The 19,755-nt window shown below is 45.3% G+C and overlaps 1 protein-coding gene across 1 annotated transcript in view; it reads left to right on the top strand.

Moving 5' to 3' along the window:
- Positions 1-1,460: 1,460 nt before the first annotated feature.
- The window catches only part of Eif2ak4 (eukaryotic translation initiation factor 2 alpha kinase 4), a 90,807-nt gene continuing 72,512 nt past the window's right edge, over positions 1,461-19,755 (top strand). Inside the window, exons 1-4 of the mRNA XM_052722757.1 lie at positions 1,461-1,704; positions 11,051-11,163; positions 16,117-16,219; positions 19,452-19,604. Coding sequence (XP_052578717.1) covers positions 1,561-1,704; positions 11,051-11,163; positions 16,117-16,219; positions 19,452-19,604 — 513 coding nt within the window. The 5' untranslated portion in view covers positions 1,461-1,560. The remainder of the gene's footprint in view (positions 1,705-11,050; positions 11,164-16,116; positions 16,220-19,451; positions 19,605-19,755) is intronic.

Genomic DNA, 19,755 nt, shown 5'->3' on the forward strand with positions numbered 1-19,755 from the left:
GTTCTATGAGTTCCCTCTGAATTGAAACATCACCCCCAGGATCAGGAGCCCCAGGTCAATGATTCTTTCTCATGCCCTTTCTCAGTAGTAAAAAAAAAGAGTAAACAGTAGGAAGAGCTGCTTAACAGGAGGCAAGGACCAAGACAGGCTAAGTGGAGAGCCAGTGAGAGGTGGTAGAAATGGGATGCAGCTTACGGGGAAACTGAGGAAATGATGACAATTTGAATGTCAGAGCTGAAAAAAGGGGGGATCCAGATCTTCACTGTTTGTTGAGTGCTGCCATGTCCCCAGCCAGGGGTCACTGGGAATGAAACAGGTCTCCAGTGGAGGGAGGGAGAAGATGGTTTTTAAAAGGCCTCTGTGTTATCCGGTCTGAACAGAGTGGGAAAATAACTGTGAGATGCCTAAGTAACCCTCACTAAGTGAACAACATAGTCGCAAACAAGATGGACGGAGAGACATGTCACTAAACCTAGCTTGAGATGCTATGATGCAATTTTTCTGAATTGAGTTGCAGCATGTAGACAGCAAAGCAATAGTAATGTCTGAATATATAGATTACTTATATGTTTGAAAAAATTATGGTCAGATAGTAACGGTGGTACAGTCTCACGATCCTAGCCCTGGGGAGGATGAAGCAGGAAGACTACGAGTAATACCCTGACTCAAAATATGCATAGAGACATAAGGACACATACACACACCTATACATATAAGGTAGGATGCAACAGAAAGAACGCTCAAATTTACATCAAATGGACTGTTTGGGTTACATGAAATTTACACTAAACGAACTGGTCGGATAATTCTCTTCGTGAGAGTGAAACTCATTAAAACGCACAGTTTTTCAGTGGAAAATGCAAAGAGAGAATTTCAGAGAGGCCAGAGAGCATGCATGAGATACTAAATTAATGGTTCAAGGGATATTGAAGGGTACTAATGAGGAAAAAAAGGGTTTATGGCTTTTACTCCCGGTAGTCTCATTCTGGGAAGATCGGGTAAAATAAGCGATTTAAGAACTCATCAGTCTGCCTTTAAATATTTCTCACTAGCCAGGCAGGGTGGAGTTCTAGCGCCTATTTCTGCTACAGGCTTGTTTTGTGAAAACTAGTATGTCTTCGTCACTCCAACCTGAGTGATTGGCTCTCCCACGTGTTCCTGCAATTCCTGATTCAATCCCATCCCTCAGGATTAGGGTACTTTCCCCAACCAGGCTCTACTAGAAGTCTTCCGGCCTTGGGAAGTTGGGGCGAGGCCCCGCCCATTGGCCTTCTCGGGTGTGGGCCAAACGGGTCAGCCGGGAGATCCCGGGCTCCCAGCCCCGCCTCCTGCTCTAGGCTCCGCCCCAGCCGCCTTCACCCGCGCAGAGCCACGCCCCTGGGCTGGTCTTCGGCTCGAGGCTCCGCCCCCAGACTGGTCTCCGACTGGAGGTCCGGTCTTCAAAGCGCCGCCCCAGCGTAGAGCCACGCCCCCAGCTCGCTCACCATGCCGGCTGAGCTCCGTAGCCCGCCCGAGCACCACCGCTACCTCGCCTAGGCCGCTGCGCCCGCCCCGGCCGCCATGGCTGGGGGCCGCGGGGCCTCTGGACGTGGCCGGGCCGAGCCGCAGGAGAGCTATTCGCAACGACAGGACCACGAACTGCAGGCCCTGGAGGCCATTTACGGCCCGGACTTCCAGGATCTGCGGCCCGATGCGCGCGGACGGGTAGGAACGTGGCTGGTATGGCCTGCTCCTGGCTTGCCCCGGCCCGGCGGTCTAGGGGACCCAGCCAGACCCCTTTCAGATTGGGGCGACCACGTAGATCCTGCAGGCTTTTCATCTTTCCAGTTCCACCACTCTTAGTTTCTGCCTCTGCACCGCCGCTGGTCTCCAGAGGCAGCACCTGGGCTGAATTCTCTTACCCCCAGGTCGGCTCCTCTCTCAGCCCTGCTTCTTATTCCCGCTGACATCCCCTAACAACCCTGAGTCCTTCCAACCTTTCTTCCCCACCCCCAATTTGCCCCAGGCCCTAGAAGTGGGTTACTATAGTACCTTCCTAGTCACTCCTTGCAACTTTGTGCTGGGGATGCTTAGGGGGCGTGGGTCCAGGCCTTGTGCAAACAGACTGCCAGGTCACACTATGTAAATCCTGTTTCCGGTGTGAAAGAACTTTCTGTACCTTCCTCTGAAGCATTTGAGGAAGAATAGGTATAGAACGCATTTATTGTCCCTGTAATGCAGTGTTTACCGAGTCCGTTTTATTTAAAATATTACTTTTCTTTTTGTGTCAAGTTAAGCTGGGGACAGTGACAGTTCCTCCTTATCCTTGAATAGTTTATCTGCCAAACTAAAATGTTCCTGAATATTGTCATTTTGGAATTACCCTCCACCTGCCTTAATTCTGTAACTCACAGTATTATCTGCCTTAACCTCTCTGTTTAGCATTTCTTTATGAACTAGGCTTTCCTGGAACTGTCATGGTCAAGATTCTTCCACTAATCGATCTACTTTTTCATTAAATAGCTAACGATTTAGACGCTGGGAACAAAATAGACACAAAATCCCTGCTACCCGCGGGGAGCTTACTTTTCTAGGTCTTTTAAGAGTTATTTGTAACTTTACATACAGTTTATACACGATCCTAGTAAACAGTATAGATAACCTATGGGTCATCTGGCAACTTTTCTGTTTCCAGGGAACCAGGAAGTAGGACCTAAGCAGCCAGAATAGTGTTAGCGAATGTGCAGGGACTCAGAGCCGGCTGATGGTGCTTTAGTTTTCTGCTCCCAAGATACAGGAAAATGGAATGCAAACTGGTAGCTGCATTTAGGTAATGCTACTGATAATCCTAAGAATTTACAGCTGATCCCAGCAAGCCCAAGGATTTACAGCTGGTGGCCTTTGTAACCAAGAAGACTGCACACAGAAACCGTAAGGGCAGGTGGAGGTATTCAGTAGTGCTCTCTGGCCCAGGATCACAAGGAATACAGCCAGCACTTTCTTTCATAGGCCTCTCAGGCAAATAATTGATGCTCAGTCTAATGAATCAGAGGCCACTCGATGAACAAGCCTCATTAGCACCTGCTACTTGCCGTTCTCCAGGTTCATTACCGTGAATCCAGAACCCTTGAGGCCTAGTGGTTTTCTGAATTGAGAAGTGTTCTTAGTCACAGTCATGGGTACCTACCTGTTCCACCTGCCTCCATGCCTGGGGGGTGTGTCCAAAATGGAAACACAATGAAACATATGAGTATGCAAATTTCAGCCTGTACAGAATAAAGGCAATAAATTACCTCTTCTCATTTCAGGCCAAATTTACTGCCAATAAATTCAGATCAGGTTTTTGTTTTGTTTTGTTTTTTAACTTTTGGGGGATAGTTCATGGATTAAATTTCAGGTTTGGAGCTTATTGTTCATAGATAGACAAACATTTTAGAGTGCGTATCAAAAATTAATTTATATGTTAAAAAGTTTGGACACCAATCATCTAAGATTTATTTTATAAGCAAGGATATTTAAACAAGTATTACTTGTTTATCTTGTTTAGCTTTCTGTAACAGCAACACTTACACGTGGCTTGGTGCCTCTGGGCCCCCTGGTTCTGTGTATGTGTGTCCTGGGCCCCCTGGTTCTGTGTATGCGTGTCCTGGGCCCCCTGGCTGTGTACACGTGTCCTCGTCTCTTTAGCCTTCATCAACATGAACTGTGTCACACATTTCAACTTGCCAGTAAATGAATGAAACCTGTCCTGTTGTAATTTTTATTTCTTTGGTTAGAAGTCATACCAACTACCTTTGTTTGTAAATAACTCTTTTTCTTTTTTCTCTGAACTGTTCATATTCAGTGATTTATTTTTCTCCCTAAGGTCTATTTTTCTAATGGTAAAAGGGTAGAATTATGTTAGAGAAATTAATGTTTGTGGTGACATGCTACAGCCATTTCCTCCTAATTAAGCATAGACATGTTTATGTAATTTATGTGATTAAAATTTTAACAGAATCAAAATGAACGACTTATTTTATGAGCCACCTGGATATTTTATCTTTATTTTTCCTCTAGAAAGTGCTTCCCAGTCTGAGGTAGAGTGCTTGCCCACCATGCCCTAGGTTTGTTCCTCAATACCAAGAAACAGAGAGGGAAAAAGAGAAGGAAGGCAGTCCCCTGCCCCAGCGTTAGATGAATCATCCAATATTTTTGATTATTTCATGGCTTCATTACCAAAAAAAAAAAAAAAAAAAAAAAAAAAAAACCTTCCATCAGGTAAATATAGAAATAGCTTTTTTCAAAAAGCCCTGTCTTCATGAGGGTCTAGATCACTTTCTTCATGTGCTATCCAATCTCACAGTCTGAGAAATGGTCGAAATTTCCAGAGTTTTCTACTGCCATCTGAAGTGCTGCCTTTCCGGCCCCCAGACTACTGGACAGCAAGCTCAGGCCTGCTTACGGGTTGCTAAGCCTTCTTCTGTTCAGAGCTTGACCTAAAGCCTTCCAGACTTGCCAGTGGCAGTTCCCAGATGTATTTGCATCTGTTCCCTGCCATTGTCTCTTTAACATTACTTTACACTATTGTAGATTCGGTGTTTAATGTTGTTGCTATTCACTGTACAAATTTTCCTGACTAGTTTTTCAATATAAATGTTCAAATGGGCTTGCCTTCACTTTCTGCTGCTATAACATACTACTACAGATTGGAAACTCTAAAAAACAAAACAGTCCTGGGGCCTGGGAAGTTCAAAATCAGGGGACTATGTCTTGTAAGGGCCTTGCTGCATCATAAATGGCAGAGGAGGACAGACATGTGTGCTTCTGTCTCTCTTTGTCATCTTATAAAGCCACTGATTCCATCATGGGGTGCCACCTTTAAATATCATCAGAATATATTAGAACAGGTTAGTTTTCCATACATGAACTTTTGAAGGGCACATGAAGCCGTAATACTGTGTCCAATCCTGTTCTAATTTTTGTTAGAACAAGTACCTGTGTTCAAGGAGAGTTCAGATTCTGAATGTAATGTTTATTCAAAAACAGAGCTGAAGCTCATATTAAGTTTTAAAGAGTCTAATGTTTGTATTTGTAATTTTCACGAGCTTGACAACAAGCAAGCATTTGAGAAAAGAAGATGAATTTGGTGACTATGCAGAAAGTATTCATTGTTAGAGATGGAGGAATGAGGGAAATAAATATTTAAGGCATTTCATATCAATGTAGAGGATTGTTATCTAGTTCCATTTCCTGAGCACTTGCAATTAGTATCTTTCTGGCTATTACTGTCTTCATTTTTTCCTGACGTGATGTGGGGTGTGTGTGTACATGCACGCACTCAATACTTATACTGTACCCCAGTATGTGTGGGGCCAGAGGAGGACATCAGACATCTTCCTCTATTGCTTTCCACTTGTATTTTGTTTGTTTTGTTTTGTTTTGTTTTAATTGGGACAGGATCTTTCAATATACCTTAAGCTCACCATTTTGGCTAGGCTGGCTCCTAGGATCCACCTACCTCTGCCCTCCAATGCTCGGGCTATAGGCACATACAGACATGTGGTTATGTATGGCTTTTATGTGGGTCCTGGGAATTTAAACACAGGTCCTCTTGCTGATACAGAAAGTGTTTTTACCCACCAAGCCATCCTTCCAGTCTGCTGTCTCCATTTTTGGTTCTGCACAGACTTACAAGCAGACCGCCCAGATCATCTTTCCCTGTGGCTTTTCCCTGTTTTTATATAAATTACTTCCATCTCAGTGTTATAATCAGGGAGAAGAACAAGAAGGTATACTGAGTGAGGTTTGACCATCAAATGCAAGGAGGATGTATAGCAGGAACCCGAGTAACAATTCTAGACCAGATACCTCAAACTGATTAGTTATGTGCCTTTTTTCTTTAAAGATTATGATAGCTACATATGTGTGCACAGTTACTGTGGACTTGTAGGTGTGCTTGGAACTTATTCACACTGTGTTTGATGGACATTTGTATAACAAATGAATTCCCCAAACCTCATCCTCGCTTTGGTGCCTGTTTTACAAGCCAGTGAAGTGTAATAATGGAACTGTCACCCTCATACTTTAGCCTGTGAGTCCTGGAACCTGAAGATTTTCGGCGTCATGAAGGAAACCCCTCAGATTTTAAGGCTCTTTAACCCTTCCTTCCCTGCGGTACTTTTAACGAACACAGACGCGCATCTAAACCAGTTCATTTCACTGGGCCTGAGCATTTATGAGGTAGAGGCCTGAGAGAAGCCCTGTTAAGCAGCTTTCTGTCACTATCATAAAATACCTCAGACAATCAATTTAAAAGAAGAAAGATTCATCTTGGCACAGTTGTAAAGGTTTCATGGTCAGTCGGCTTTTGCTGTAGGTCCTGTATTAGTCAGGGTTCTCTACAGTATTCTCTCTATATAGAGAAAGGGGATTTATTAGAATGACAGGTAGTGGTCCAGCTAATCCAACAATAGCTGCCTGTGAACGGAAGGTCCAAGAATCCAGTAGTTGTTCAGTGCACAAGGATGGATGTCTCAGCTGGTAATCCGGATATGCCAGAATCCCGAAGAAGTAGGCGCTGATGCTGTGAAGGGACTGGACTTGCTAGAGCAAGTGGGCAAAGAGAGCGAGCTTCCTTCTTCCATGTCCTTTCTTTATACAGGCTGCCAGCTGAAGGTGCCGTCCAATTAGAGGTGGATCTTCCCACCTCAAAGATCTGGAGTGAAGTGGGTCTCCCTACTTCAAATGATTTAATTAAGAAAAAATTCCTCACAGGTGTGCCCAGTCATTTGGGTTTTAGTTAATCCCAGATGTAGTCAAATTGACAACCAAGATTGGCATGCCAGGGCCTTTGTCAAGGCAAGTGCACAATTGTGAGAATGTAGCAGAGGTAGCCCATTCACTTCATGGTCACACAAGAGGAAGAGAAGGGCTAACTCCTTCAGGCACACCCCAAAAAGACCTAAGACTTCCCACTAGGCCCTTTCTCTTAAAAGTTCATTTCCAGCCAGGCAGTGGTGGCACATGCCTTCAGTCCCAGCACTCTGGAAGCAGAGGCAGGTGGATCTCTGTGAGTTCAAGGCCAGCCTGGTCTACAAAGCAAGTTCTGGGACAGCCAGGGCTACACAGAGACACCCTGTCTCAACAAACAAACAAACAATAACAAGTTAATTTCCCGGTGTTACTGAACTGGGAGTGGAGATTGGCTGTGAGCCCTTCAGGCACATTGAGGATGCGGACTGTGGCAAAGTGGTTTGAACTAAACAGTAGGCATTTCCGAGGCTCCGCCTGGGAGCTCTCTGGGAGATGTGCATGGGGTTGGCTGGAGGTCCCTGTAGTGTTCTGTGTTCCTAAGGTTTGAGATCTTGGCTACATGTTTTTTTTTTTTTTTTTTTGAAGAGCTAGGAGGTTGGTTGGTTGTTCTTCTGTGAGTTCCACATAAGCTTGGCCTCTCCTGAGAGAGGGCTGAATTTGCATCTCTTGCTTGAATCTGTTTAGATGTTTTGCTAAAGGAAGAGTATCCAACTATATGGTCACATTAAGGAACATGTCTAGTTCATATTCTGTTATAGTGACACATGGCCTCTCTCAACTATCTTCTCTTCCGTTCTGTAGAGCAGAATGGTCTCAGACTTGTGGAGATCCTCCTGCTCCAGTCTCCTGAGTGCTGGGATTATAGGTGTGCACCACCACACCTGACCTCAGGTGGTCTTGTTGTACCACTTTCATATCACTAAAATATTTTTCCTCATATAGACATTTGTGCATTTTTTAAATTCACTTATTTTATTATTTTATGTGTATGAGTGTTTTCCCTACACCTATGTCTGTGTACCACATGTGTACCTAATACCCAAGAAGGTCAGAAGAGGGTGTCAGATCCTGTCCGACTTGAGTTACAGACCATTGTTAGTGCCGCCTGGGTGCTGGGAATCTAACCCAGGTCCTCTGCACACATAACAAGTACTTTTAACTGCTGAGCTATCACTCCAGCCCCACATTGTGTGGTTTTTGGAAATGATAAACCCTCAGTTTTCTTCTCCCTCGGTGCTCATTACTTGGTGTTTATATGCACGTATTTATAAATGCAGCCTTCCTTTGGGTTGGTTACGTCAAATGTTTATGATCATTGATGTCTTCTGTAAGGATGGAGACCTTACCAGCACACACCCAGTGCATATAGTTGTTAAATACTTTTTTTTTTTAATTTATTTTACAACCTGACTGCTGTTTCCCCTCCTTCCTCTCCTTCCATTCCCCCACCACCACCACCTCCCCTCTGCACCACCCACATCTACTCCTCTTCCATTTCTATTCAGAGGAGGGTCCTCCCATGGATGTCAGTAAAACATGGCATATCAAGTTGAAGGCTGGACGAGGCAACCCAGTATGAGGGAAAGTGTCCTAAAAGCCAGCAAAAGAGTCAGAGACAGCCCCTGCTCCCTCTGTTAGGAGTCCCCCAAGAAGACCAAGCTACACAACTGTCGCATATATGTAGAAAGCCTAGGTCAGTCCCATGCAGGCTCCCTGGTTGTCGGTTCAGTCTCTATGAGCTCCTATGAGCCCAGGTTAGTTGATTCCATGGGTTTTCTTGTAGTGTCCTTGACCCCTCTGGCTCCTACAGTCCTTCCTCCCCATCTTCGGCAGGATTCCCCAAGCTCTGCCTAAAGTTAGGCTGTGGGTCTCTGCATCTGTTTCCATCAGTTTCCAGATGAAGCCTCTCTGATGACAGCTGGGCAGGCACCAGTCTATGAGTGGAGCAGACTATTGTTAGGAATCATTTATTTGTTTTGTTGTTTGTTTTGTTTTGCTTTGTTTTGTTTTGCCAATCATGTTTGGTTCTATCCTAGGTCTCTGGGCTATCCAGCCTCTGGGTCCTGGCCCTCCAGGCAGTGTTAGGGGTGGGCTCCTTCTCATAGCATGGGTCTCAAGCTGGACCAGTCATTGGTTGGCCACTCCCACAATTTCTGTGCCACCTATACCCCAGCACATCTTATAGGCAGGACAAATTGTAAGTTGAAGGTTATGTGGCTGGGTTGGTGTCCCAATCCCTCCACTGGAAGTCTTGCCTGGTTACAAGAGATGGTTAAATACTTTTTAACCAAATCCTGTCCAGGTCCAGGAGTCCTTGACTGCCCCAATATGAGCTAATTCTTCATGTTCTGAGCCTATAATGCAAAACAAACAAACAAACAAACGAACAAAAACATTTTTCTGACTGCTCAAGCAAAGCCTAGCAAGTATTCTGGTCTTATCTCTGAAAGAACTCTTTCTTGAGTAGATTTTTGCTTTTGATATTTTTCTTTCAGTAAGCTTGTGATGATTAGTATTAAGTTTAGCTACATATGCCGAAGAACCTAACAACAAAGTTTTTGCACATAAAACCTAGAGTCCAGGAGCTCTTCTGTCTTGCTAAAGATGGTCTGCCCTTAATGTGCCCTAGTGGTCTAACATAGGTAGCTAAACTCCTGCTTTCGGTGCTTTAGTCCAACCTGTTTGAAGAAGAAATAGGTGAAGGAACTGCGTATGGAGTTGGGCACTTAGAAGGCTGAGACAGGAGGATTTTGAGTTCAGGGCCAGCCTGGGTTAAATAGCAAACCCCCAGAAGTTGTTGTACCCTTTTATTGCATGTGGTCATTCTCTTTTTTCCCTTGTGGTTTTGGGCACTGAAACCAGGACCTCATGCACCTGGACCACACAACAGCTCCATCCCTAGCCCTGCATACAGCAGGTCTCGATTCCCTTCATTTTCCAGAAATTCAATGGCTAAACCAGCTGCAAAGCAGCCTGGGAAATGTATCTAGCTAAACTGTCAGGGGTTCTAAATGGGAGACTGGGTACTGAGGATAACTAGTAGTCTTTTTTTGAGAAATACCCCCAAGTCTGTAATCTGTGGGAGAAATACTACAGTGATCATGTAACTCTGTCCACCAAAATAAGGGCCTTAAACGTAGCCAGTCAGCCTGTTGCTTCAGTGGCTGTTCTTTGTTCTTTGGGTGGCCCTCACTTGGAACTCACACCCTGACAAGTTATTCGGCTTAAATTCACCCTGTGGCATTCCTGAGTGGCTGTGGTCTGTTCTTACTTGTAAGCCACCATCACTGGGCTCCTGAGCCTCTTGAAGTAGGAAACCTTTATGCCTCGGGTGTCTCCTCACTTCAAATCGTGTTCTATCCTTGTTCTTAAACGTTCATTTTGGTATTAGCTGGGCTGGCCATTCTGGTGTTGCCACGCTGTGGAAGTGTATAGACTGTAAAACCTGCCTGGGGGTCATGGCTGCTCCAGCCAGGGAGTATTTGCTGGATGTGTTTTATTCAGCCCAGAGTTCTGCATACCATTCCCCTTCCATGATCCCCAGTGGTCCCAGGAGCTGGCTACCAGAGGCCTCTTTTCCTGTAGTTTGCTGGCAATCCTTACATGGACTCATTTGCAGAAGAGTGTCTTTCTTAGTGCTGTGTGATTCTCCAAGGAGCTGCTGTCTCCTGAAACTTGCTTCTGCTTCAGTGAGTCAGAGCATTTAGCCTTGGCCTCCCTAGACCCTTTCCCAAGGAGGTTAGCTGCATCCAGATGGACTCATTTTCTATGTAATAGAGAGGGCGCTGGGCACCTAGAGCCAGGATCAGTACAGAAGACCATGATGGCCCCAGTGTTTGGTAAAGTTCTGAATGTTCAGTGCTCTACGACATCTGACTTTGCCCTCACCCTTGGCCTGCTCCCAGAGTAGTAGTCCGAGGAATCCTGGCCTAGTTCTGTGTGAATTTTCACAAGTCAGTCCTTGGCTTGCGTTCACAAACCAGAGTGCCCTGGTTGGGGTGCTCTGTCCATGCAGGCGCGTGCACCTTCAGCTCCACCCAGGCCCAGAAACCTAGACAAAGTCAAGTGAAAACTCTTTTGGAGATGTTACAACTGGAAAGGTCATTTTCTAAGATGCAGAAGAGGGTGTTCTTAGAATTATTCATAGTGTAGGATCTACAGTGTTAATTTTCATGGATAATCCAGTACATGGATATCATAAGCATCCCTTTCCTACTCAGTAAGATGACCACAAATGTGGTTTTTTTGTTTATGTGTTTGTTTTTTTCTCTTTTAGGTAAAAGAGTCTCCTGAAATCAATTTAGTTCTGTACCCTCAGGGCCTAACTGGTGAAGAAGTGTACGTGAAGGTGGACCTGAGGGTTAAATGCCCCCCAACATACCCAGATGTGTGAGTACCCCTACAAGTAACTTTGATGTAATTTCCATTTTCTGTTTTGACACCATAGAAACCTTACAGTTAAGGAGTATTTTCTCTTTCCTTCTTCTGTCTCCCAGTAAAATCTCACTTCCTGTGATCTGTATGTCAGCACGACATTGGTCTAGACAGTCTCACAAAAGCCGTCTTAAGTCTGCTCACACACATACTAGTATTTACTCATTGAATACCTTTTTGCTTTTGCTATTTTAATACTTACTAATTCTTTGTAATATAGAAAGAAGGAAGATCTAGATGCCTAGGATAAAGGTGTGGTGAGCATTTAAAAAGCCTCCTTCGTAGCTATTGGAAATGATGTGGCCTTCCGTCCTGCCTGGCCTTTTACTGCCTGAATAAAGGAAGGAATGGTTGGAGCTGCTGTCTCTTTAGTGGAGCAGCGTGAGCCTGGCCAGATGGTACGGGGTTGTCCCTTGTCTCCAGGGTTGTCCTGGTACTACAGTCCTTGACTATCCCAGCTCCTCCCCACTAATGCCGGGAGTATTCTTCAGTGGTAGAGACAACCACAAACCATAAACATCTCATCACAGCTCAAACAGAATCATGAGCCATCAGGACTGGGCAGGCTCTTCTGTGAATGTTCCCCAGATCCTCCACATTGGCTGGGATTGTATCAAGCAGTTCTAACTTACTGTGCAGGGACACATGAGAGGTTTGGAGGAGAGTGGCAATTAAAAGGTAGTGTGCTTTCCACAGTGGGTAGACCGAGTGGAGTCTATGATTTTAAGACGTGGTGAAGAATCTGTCAAAGTCGGGTCAAGTCTGAGCTTCCTGAAGTCAGTAACTTATGTGCTCCCAACAGTGTTGAGGGAGCGTGCATAGTAGGCATGTGGGAGGCAAATTCACAAGGAAATTAATTAAGTTTATGAATAAAACTAAGACAGTGCTCTGGGTTTTGTGTTTCATGGTGTGGTATACATGGTATTGACGTTGTGAGTACACACTGCTTAGGTCAAGGGCTCACTTTCTCAAGACAGTTCTTGCTAAAATGTCAGGTTACAAAACCCCATGCTCCTGACTTTTAAGTTGTGGTTGTAAATTTGGGGATTCCCACAACCTCCTCAGATTTGATAATTTGCTAGAATCACTGACAGAATACAAGAAAACTGACTTGCTGGTTTGTTGTAAAGGATTTGATCTAAAAACAGCCAAATAAGGCTGCACAGGACAGAGCATGGGGAAGGGCAGGAACCGGAATGTCTTCTCCAGGCTGCCATCCTCAGCACGTCCGTGTGTTCAGCAGCTCACTGTTTCCTTGAACCCTGCTGTTCATGGCAGTGGGGGAAGTTTTGCTCTATAGGCATGACTGAGCAGTAATTAAGTCATTGACCATTGGTAGCTGAGCTCTGTCTCCAGCACCACCCTCCTCCTCATCAGAGGTCTGGGGTATGGTTGGAATGCCTCATCCTGTAGTCAAGGCTTGAGCTATTTGTGACCACCTCCATCCTGACACTGAGCAGGCATCTAGCAAGAGCTAACTTCGCCTCACAAACTCTGGTTGAAAAGGGTTTGTGACTAAGAATATATGAGCTCCCTTGAACTTGTCAGTCAGGGAATTCCAAGGGTAATGGGGCCTCTGAGCTCCCTTGAGCTTGTCAGTCAGGGAATTCCAAGGGTAACGGGGCCTCTGAGCCAGAAGCTGTGGCCAAAGATCGCTGGTAACATATTCTTTATTGCAGCACAGACTCAAACAATCAAATGTTTGTTCTTGAAAAGTCAACATGAAAAACCCAGATATGTGAGTGCTAAAATATTAATTATAGCTTAATTTCTGAAAATAAATAGACTAGAGCCAGGCAGGAGGCTCGTGCCTATGATCCCAGTATTTGAAAGGCTGAGTTCGGAAGATCGTGAGTTTGAGACCACAAAAGAGAACACTTGAGCACAGTTTCTTGCCTTGGAGCTACTGATATATTTAACAGGAAGATCTTTTTTAGTTGAGCTTTCCTATGCATGATGGGAAGATGAGTTATAATCTTGACTTGTCTGCCAAACAACCCATCCCTGGGTTGTGAAAACCAAAACATCTCCAGTTATTGATAAATGTTTCCTGGGAAACTAAAACTACCCTGTTGAAAGGCTGCTAGTTCCAAAGAACTATTCAGATAGATTATATATCCATTTGATACAACATGGGATGGCATTTTAAAACAACATAGAAATGCTTAGAACTTAGAAAGTTAAAAAGTAATCATATCAACTGCACAAATTATTACTAACATGTCAAGGACATAAACATTAAAGTTTAATTAGTATAGCACATGACTTTTGTTCTGTTAATATTGCTGTATAGATTTTTTGTTGTTGTTGTTGTTGTTTGAGACAAGGTTTTATTGTGTAGCCCTGCCTGACCTGGAACACAGTATGCTGACCACACTGGCCTCAAATTCACAGAGATCCACTCAACTCTGCCTACCAAGTGCTGGGACTAAAGGTGTGTACCACCACACCTGGCCAAAAAGTTACGTAGAGCAGGAGAGGCTGGAGAGGTGGCTCAGTGTTTAAGCACATTGGCTGCTCTTCCAGAGGACCCAGTTCAAGTCCCAGCACCAACATGGTGGCTCACAACTATCTGTAACTCTAGTTCTAAGGGATCTGTACTGGCTGTTTTTGTGTGTCAACTTGACACAAACTAGAGTCATCAGAGAAAGGAGCCTCAGCTGAAGAAATGCCTCCGTGAGATCCAGCTGTAAGGCGTTTTCTTAATTAGTGACCCATGGAGGAGGGCCCAGCCCATGGTGGGTGGTGCCACCCCTGGGCTGGTGGTCTTGGGTACTATAAGAAAGCAGGCTGAGCAAGTCAGGGGAAGCAAGCCAGTAAGCAGCACCCCTTCGTGGCCTCTGCATCAGCTCCTGCCTTCAGGATCCTGCCCTGTCTGAGTTCCTGTCCTTGATTTCTTTCAGTGATGAACAGCAGTGTGGAAGTGTAAGCCAAATAAACCTTTTCCTCCCCAACTTACTTTTTGGTCATGGTGTTTCATCACAGCAATGGAAACCCTAGCTGATACCCTCTTCTGGGTTTCATGGGCGCTGTGGTACACCGCATGCTGGAAAAAAAAAAAAATCCATACACAGAGAATAAAAATAGGTAAATCTTTTTTTTTGATTATGTAAGTTCTGGGAAGATAATTTGTAGCAGGATGTTTCTCCAGTCCTGCCTTGCCCAGCAGTGCGGACGCATCTCTCCCACCTGTGGTCCCACGGCTGCTTATAAAATAATCACTCAGAGGCTTATATAAACTATATGGCCTATGACTTCAGCTTCTTGCTAGCTAGCTCTTTCATCTTAAATTAACCCATTCCTATTAATCTATATGTTGCCACATGGCCGAGGTGTTACCGGTCTGCTGACATCTTGTTGCTCCTTGGGCGACAGCTGTTATCTCTCCCCACTCTGCCCTTCTTCTCTCTATATCTCTGCTTGGATTTCCCACCTGGCCGTAAGCTTTCTTGCTATAGGCCAAAACAACTTTAGTTGTTATCCAATGGGAGCCATACATACTCACAGCATACAGAAAGACATCCCACAGCAATAAATCAGTAAAATGCTTGCTGTGTAAGCACAAGGACCTGAGTTTGATCCCCAACAGGCATGTGAAAAGCTGACCATGATGGTATGCATGGTACTCCCAATGCTGGTGATCCCTAGGGCTTGGTGATACAGCTGGCCTAGCCTAATGAGTGAGTCCCACATCCCAGTGATAGATTCTGTCTTCAAAAAATAAGGTGGAAAACTCCTGGGGCAATACCTGTACATGCACAGGCACACATGTGCACATTCACCTATACGTGTGCACCTGCCCAAAGACACACAGAAAAACAATTATGAAAGGCCTGATTCTTGGGACTGCTCTGGTCCTTTTTAAATAATGTGACATAGGAAAACTTTGGTTTATGCATAGTAGTCCTTGATGTCTCTGTGAGAGAATCTTGGGCGTGGTAGGCTATATGGACTCAAGACAGTTTTGCATTACTGAACTTTTTTTTTTTTTTTTGGTTTTTCGAGACAGGGTTTCTCTGTGTAGCTTTGCGCCTTTCCTGGGACTCACTTGGTAGCCCAGGCTGGCCTCGAACTCACAGAGATCCGCCTGGCTCTGCCTCCCGAGTGCTGGGATTAAAGGCGTGCGCCACCACCGCCCGGCTGAACTTTTTTTTACAAGATAAACTAGATCTCCCAGATTTCATCTGTCCTGGCAGATGATGACTATAGCATCCTGTCCCACAGGGTGGGAATGAAGTGCTAAGAGAATGCACAGAGAGTTGAATAATACTCAAGAAGGCTTCACCAGGTAAAATGCCAGGAAGCACTTAGAAATGCCTAACAGGAAGTGATGAATCATTTTCTCATTGGGAAAATGACATTAAATTCTGTTTAATCCCAGAGAGCTATTAATGGATGTTTTTGTTTAGGAGTAAAAGGAAACCCTAAGGCTGTGATTTCCTCGAGTTTAAAGTACTTTCTTAGATGAGCTCTGAGGGATGAAACAGCGAGCGGACCAGGCCTCCTTGGGATAGGCTGGGTTTATATGATGCACTTGACTGGTGTTCAGGATATACGCTCACAGGAAGGGTTTTTATGTGGGGCATCAGAGGCAGTAATTGATGTTGGGGTATTTTAATGAGTTCATTAAACTGATACCTGAGTCGGGAGTGGAGCCTAGTTGGGGAAAGGTGAGGCTTTGGCTGGCTGGTTGAGGCTCCTCCGTGCTGAGCACTGTGTCAGCTGGAGTTGTTGGGATATAGCTGAAGACCTTCTGAGATTAAAGGGATACATGGCAGGTCACAAGGAGAGGTTCAGCCAAGAGGTCTGTCCATGGAGTCCTCAGGCGCTGGGACGGGCTGGAAACCTAGCAGACTTCCTTCGCAAGTAACTCCTTTCTGTCTTGTTTTATTTATTTTTATTTTTCAGAGTTCCCGAAATAGAGTTAAAGAATGCTAAAGGTCTGTCAAATGAAAGTGTTAATTTGTTAAAATCGCACCTGGAAGAACTGGCCAAAAAGCAACGTGGGGAGGTAAGGCTTGCTAAGCTAGAGCTATGGAAATAATACACAAGACCCATTCGCCTCTACCCAGTCTGCCCTAGTACAACATTTACAGCTGTAAGTACAGGATTATAGCCACCATCCTGACAGTGATGCAGTTGAGGTACAGACTGATTCCATCTCCACAAAGACTCCTCACCATGCCCTTCTTGGCCTCTTCTCTATTCCACTGCCCTCTCTTTCCTGTGAGCGTGAGAGCCGCTACTCTGTTCTCCATTTCTATAACCTCATTTTGGAGCTATTCATACAGTATGCAGCCTTTTGAGATTGGCATTTTTTCACACAGCACAGTTCTCTGAAGAGTTTTCCACGTGGTCAGATGTTAGATTTTATTGCTGAGTAGTATTCCATCCAGATGTTCCTTTATTTATAAGATGAAATCCACCAGTTTTTTCCAGTTTTTAGCTATAATAAAGTTGCTGTAAATATTCCTACATATGTTCTTCAAGCCACAAAGATAAGCCCATCATAAGTGAAAGATGTCTTTTCTATACTTACCCTACTGAATGGCATGGTTCAGTAACAGAGTCCCCTGGAGAGTGTCACCTGTTTCCCTCTGTGATGAGGCACCAGCCAGGAGCTGCAGCTGGCCTACACCCAGCATCACAGCTGTCATCCCACAGACAGCCAGTCTAGGAGGTCAAAGTGCAGTGCAATGTCCTTCAGCCTTAAACAGGAAGGGAATTCTGGCACTCAGCACAACATGGTAAGCTGTACGGACATTGTAATAAGAGAAACAAGCTGTTGGAGTAAGACAGATATTCTGTGACTGTACCAGATACTCTGAAATCAAATCCACAGAGACAGACAGTAGAATGGCATTTGCCGGGAGTCGGAGAGCAGGGAGCGGGAAGTGTGGTGGGAGCAGGTTCAGTTTGGAAAATCCTGGAAATAGAAGACCGTGATGGATGAAGATCATGGTCACCCAGCGTCTTTACTTCGTGTTTCATGCTGCACAATATGCTGCCCGAGTCTTGCCCACACACTGAAAAAGCTGTACCTGAGACATCCTCATGGGATGAAACTTGAGGGATATAAAGTGTGGGGCTGTACAGTGCAGATCCTTCTTGTTTGTCTAAAGTTTGTTTCCATAGGTCTGAAGTCCTAGCATTCTGAAAAATTTGATTTTGTTTTCAAGTAAAATGGAATGTAATTAAGTGTTAGCAGAAGCTTAGGAATTCATCAAGGTAGGGCATTACCTCATAACCGGCTGCCAAAAACAATGCTCAGGAACATTCCCGTTTGCCTTGGAGTGATGGTTTGTGGGGGGGCGGGGGGGGGGGGGGGGTAAGGTGACAGGTTCTCACACTATAGCTCTGATCGGCCTGGATCAGAGGTGTGTGCCAACATGCTCAACACTCCTCTGAATGATTTTTTAATCTGTCTTAGCAAGGATTTTTTTTTTGTTGTTGTTGTTGGTGGTGGTGGTGGTGGTGGTGGTGGTGGTGGTGGTGGTGGTGGTGGTGGTTGGTTGGTTGGTTGGTTGGTTGATTGGTTTTTTTGAGACAGGATCTCACTATGTATCCCTAGCTGTCCTGGAACTCACTCTGTAGACCAGGCTGACCTTGAACTCACAGAGATCTACCTGCCTGTGCCTCCCAAGTGCTGGGATTAGTCAAGATGTGCACTACTACACCTGGTTGTGTATTAGTAGATCTTTATCAGTCCTGGAAAGTAATCCAAAATGTAGCAGAGATTCTATTTTTTTTAATTAGTAAAATCAAACTCGTGGGTTCCATGAGACAGCAGCTATTTACCACCCGTCCATCTTGTGCTGGGACTGCCTGGTACTGGGGAAGCCACAGTAAGCAGACCGTCTGACCTCACTGTGAGGGGCACAGACAGGCACGGCTAAGGACCCTGACAGACTGGAGACACTAACGGTCTGGGGGGTTATGGTGAGGGGTCCAGAGTGGAAGGAGGGCAGGAGAAGCCCTAAGCAGAGGCTGAGACAAATCCTGAACCGTGCTGCTGGGCAGGAGAGAGGTATAGAGCAAGAACCCTTTGGAGTACGGTTGCCTTCATCCAGTCCTACAGATGGTCAGACTTCACTCCACCAGAAAATGCTGGGAAGTTAAATCAGTGACAGCAAACCTTTGACAGCGCTGGTCCTGCCTCTTTAGAAATGCTCTCTCGAAATGGTCTCTCAAATTGCCTGCTTTCCCCAGATTTCCTTAGTCTTTTTCTTAGCACTTGCCTCTTAGTCTCTAGCCCGGCATTTCTCAACTCTAGGTCAAGATGTAGTCAGCAAACACCACAGCTTCTGGTATAAAAAAAACCAAATCAACTCCACCCGGCAAAGGCTTGCTTTCTCTGCACTCTCTTCCTGGAAGGTGGAAGGCGGAATGCCAAATGACAGACTCCCAGTCTTCCTGAGGGACTGTGTTACCAACACTCAGGCCCCGTTAGAAGAAGCATGAAGAAATAAGACATTTTAAATTGTGGGGGAAAGAACCTCAGTACCACATTCCCCGTTGACAGGAGTAGCTTGGCCTCTGTACCTGGGCTGGGTGCCAGGCAGTGTGGTCTTGGAACCCTCGTACTATTGATTTCCCACCCCAGGTATGGCCTTTGGTTAGTCTAGTGGTTAGAGCGGCTTTCTCTATCCCCCAGTGGATGTTTGAGGTGGCCTTTCCTTCCTGGCTCTGTCTGGCTGACTCTTAAGGAGTTGATCAGCCTTCTGCTGTCATTTCCAGGAGGGAGGAAGTGAGGACTGTGTAATCTTGCTTTTGGGCCTCTGATCACTGTGCTGTGTGAAGAAGTGACAGCGCGCTGATGCTCGAGGGAGCGTTCTGCACAGCTGTCATGTAGATAGGCTTCCTACTTGGGGAGGTAGCCATTCCATTCCCTTCCAGCAGTTTTAGATATTTGTCAGCTTATTTATACAGATGTTTGGATGTCAGGGAAATAACAGTAGAGTAGGTCTAACACCCCCCATACACACACACAAGAAGAGACGCTTTTAATTTCTCTAAGAAGCAATTCGTCTTGATCATAGACTCAGTGAACCTTTCAAAGCTTTTTCCTGCCGTGACTGTCGTGTACCTAATTCCAAAGATGTCCAAGCAAAGTGAATGCTGGCACGGCAGGTGTGAGTCTGATTCAGGCCTGTTCATCGTGTTCCTGGGTGGCAGCTCCTCTTCAGGCTCGGCCCCTTGCCATCATCTAATCATTTGTGGTTGTTTTTTGTTTACATGTGTAGGTGATGATATTTGAACTAGCACACCACGTGCAGTCATTTCTCAGTGAGCATAACAAGCCCCCTCCAAAGTCTTTCCATGAAGAGATGCTGGAAAGGCAAGCTCAGGAGAAACAGCAGAGGTTGCTAGAGGCCAGGCGGAAGGAGGAGGAGGAGGTAAGAAATGCCTGTTGGTGCTGGCCCCCGTCTGGAGGCCGCAGGCATCTGCACGCGTTCATGTATCTACTCCATCTCTGCCTGTGAATGTGTCTGAGTTTGGTCAGCATTTGATAGAAGAAATGTGCATCTGTGTGAGAGAAATCCTGAT

The sequence above is a fragment of the Peromyscus californicus genome, unplaced genomic scaffold, assembly GCF_007827085.1.
Source record: "Peromyscus californicus insignis strain IS unplaced genomic scaffold, ASM782708v3 Scaffold_7__1_contigs__length_154581171, whole genome shotgun sequence".
NCBI lineage: Eukaryota > Metazoa > Chordata > Mammalia > Rodentia > Cricetidae > Peromyscus > Peromyscus californicus.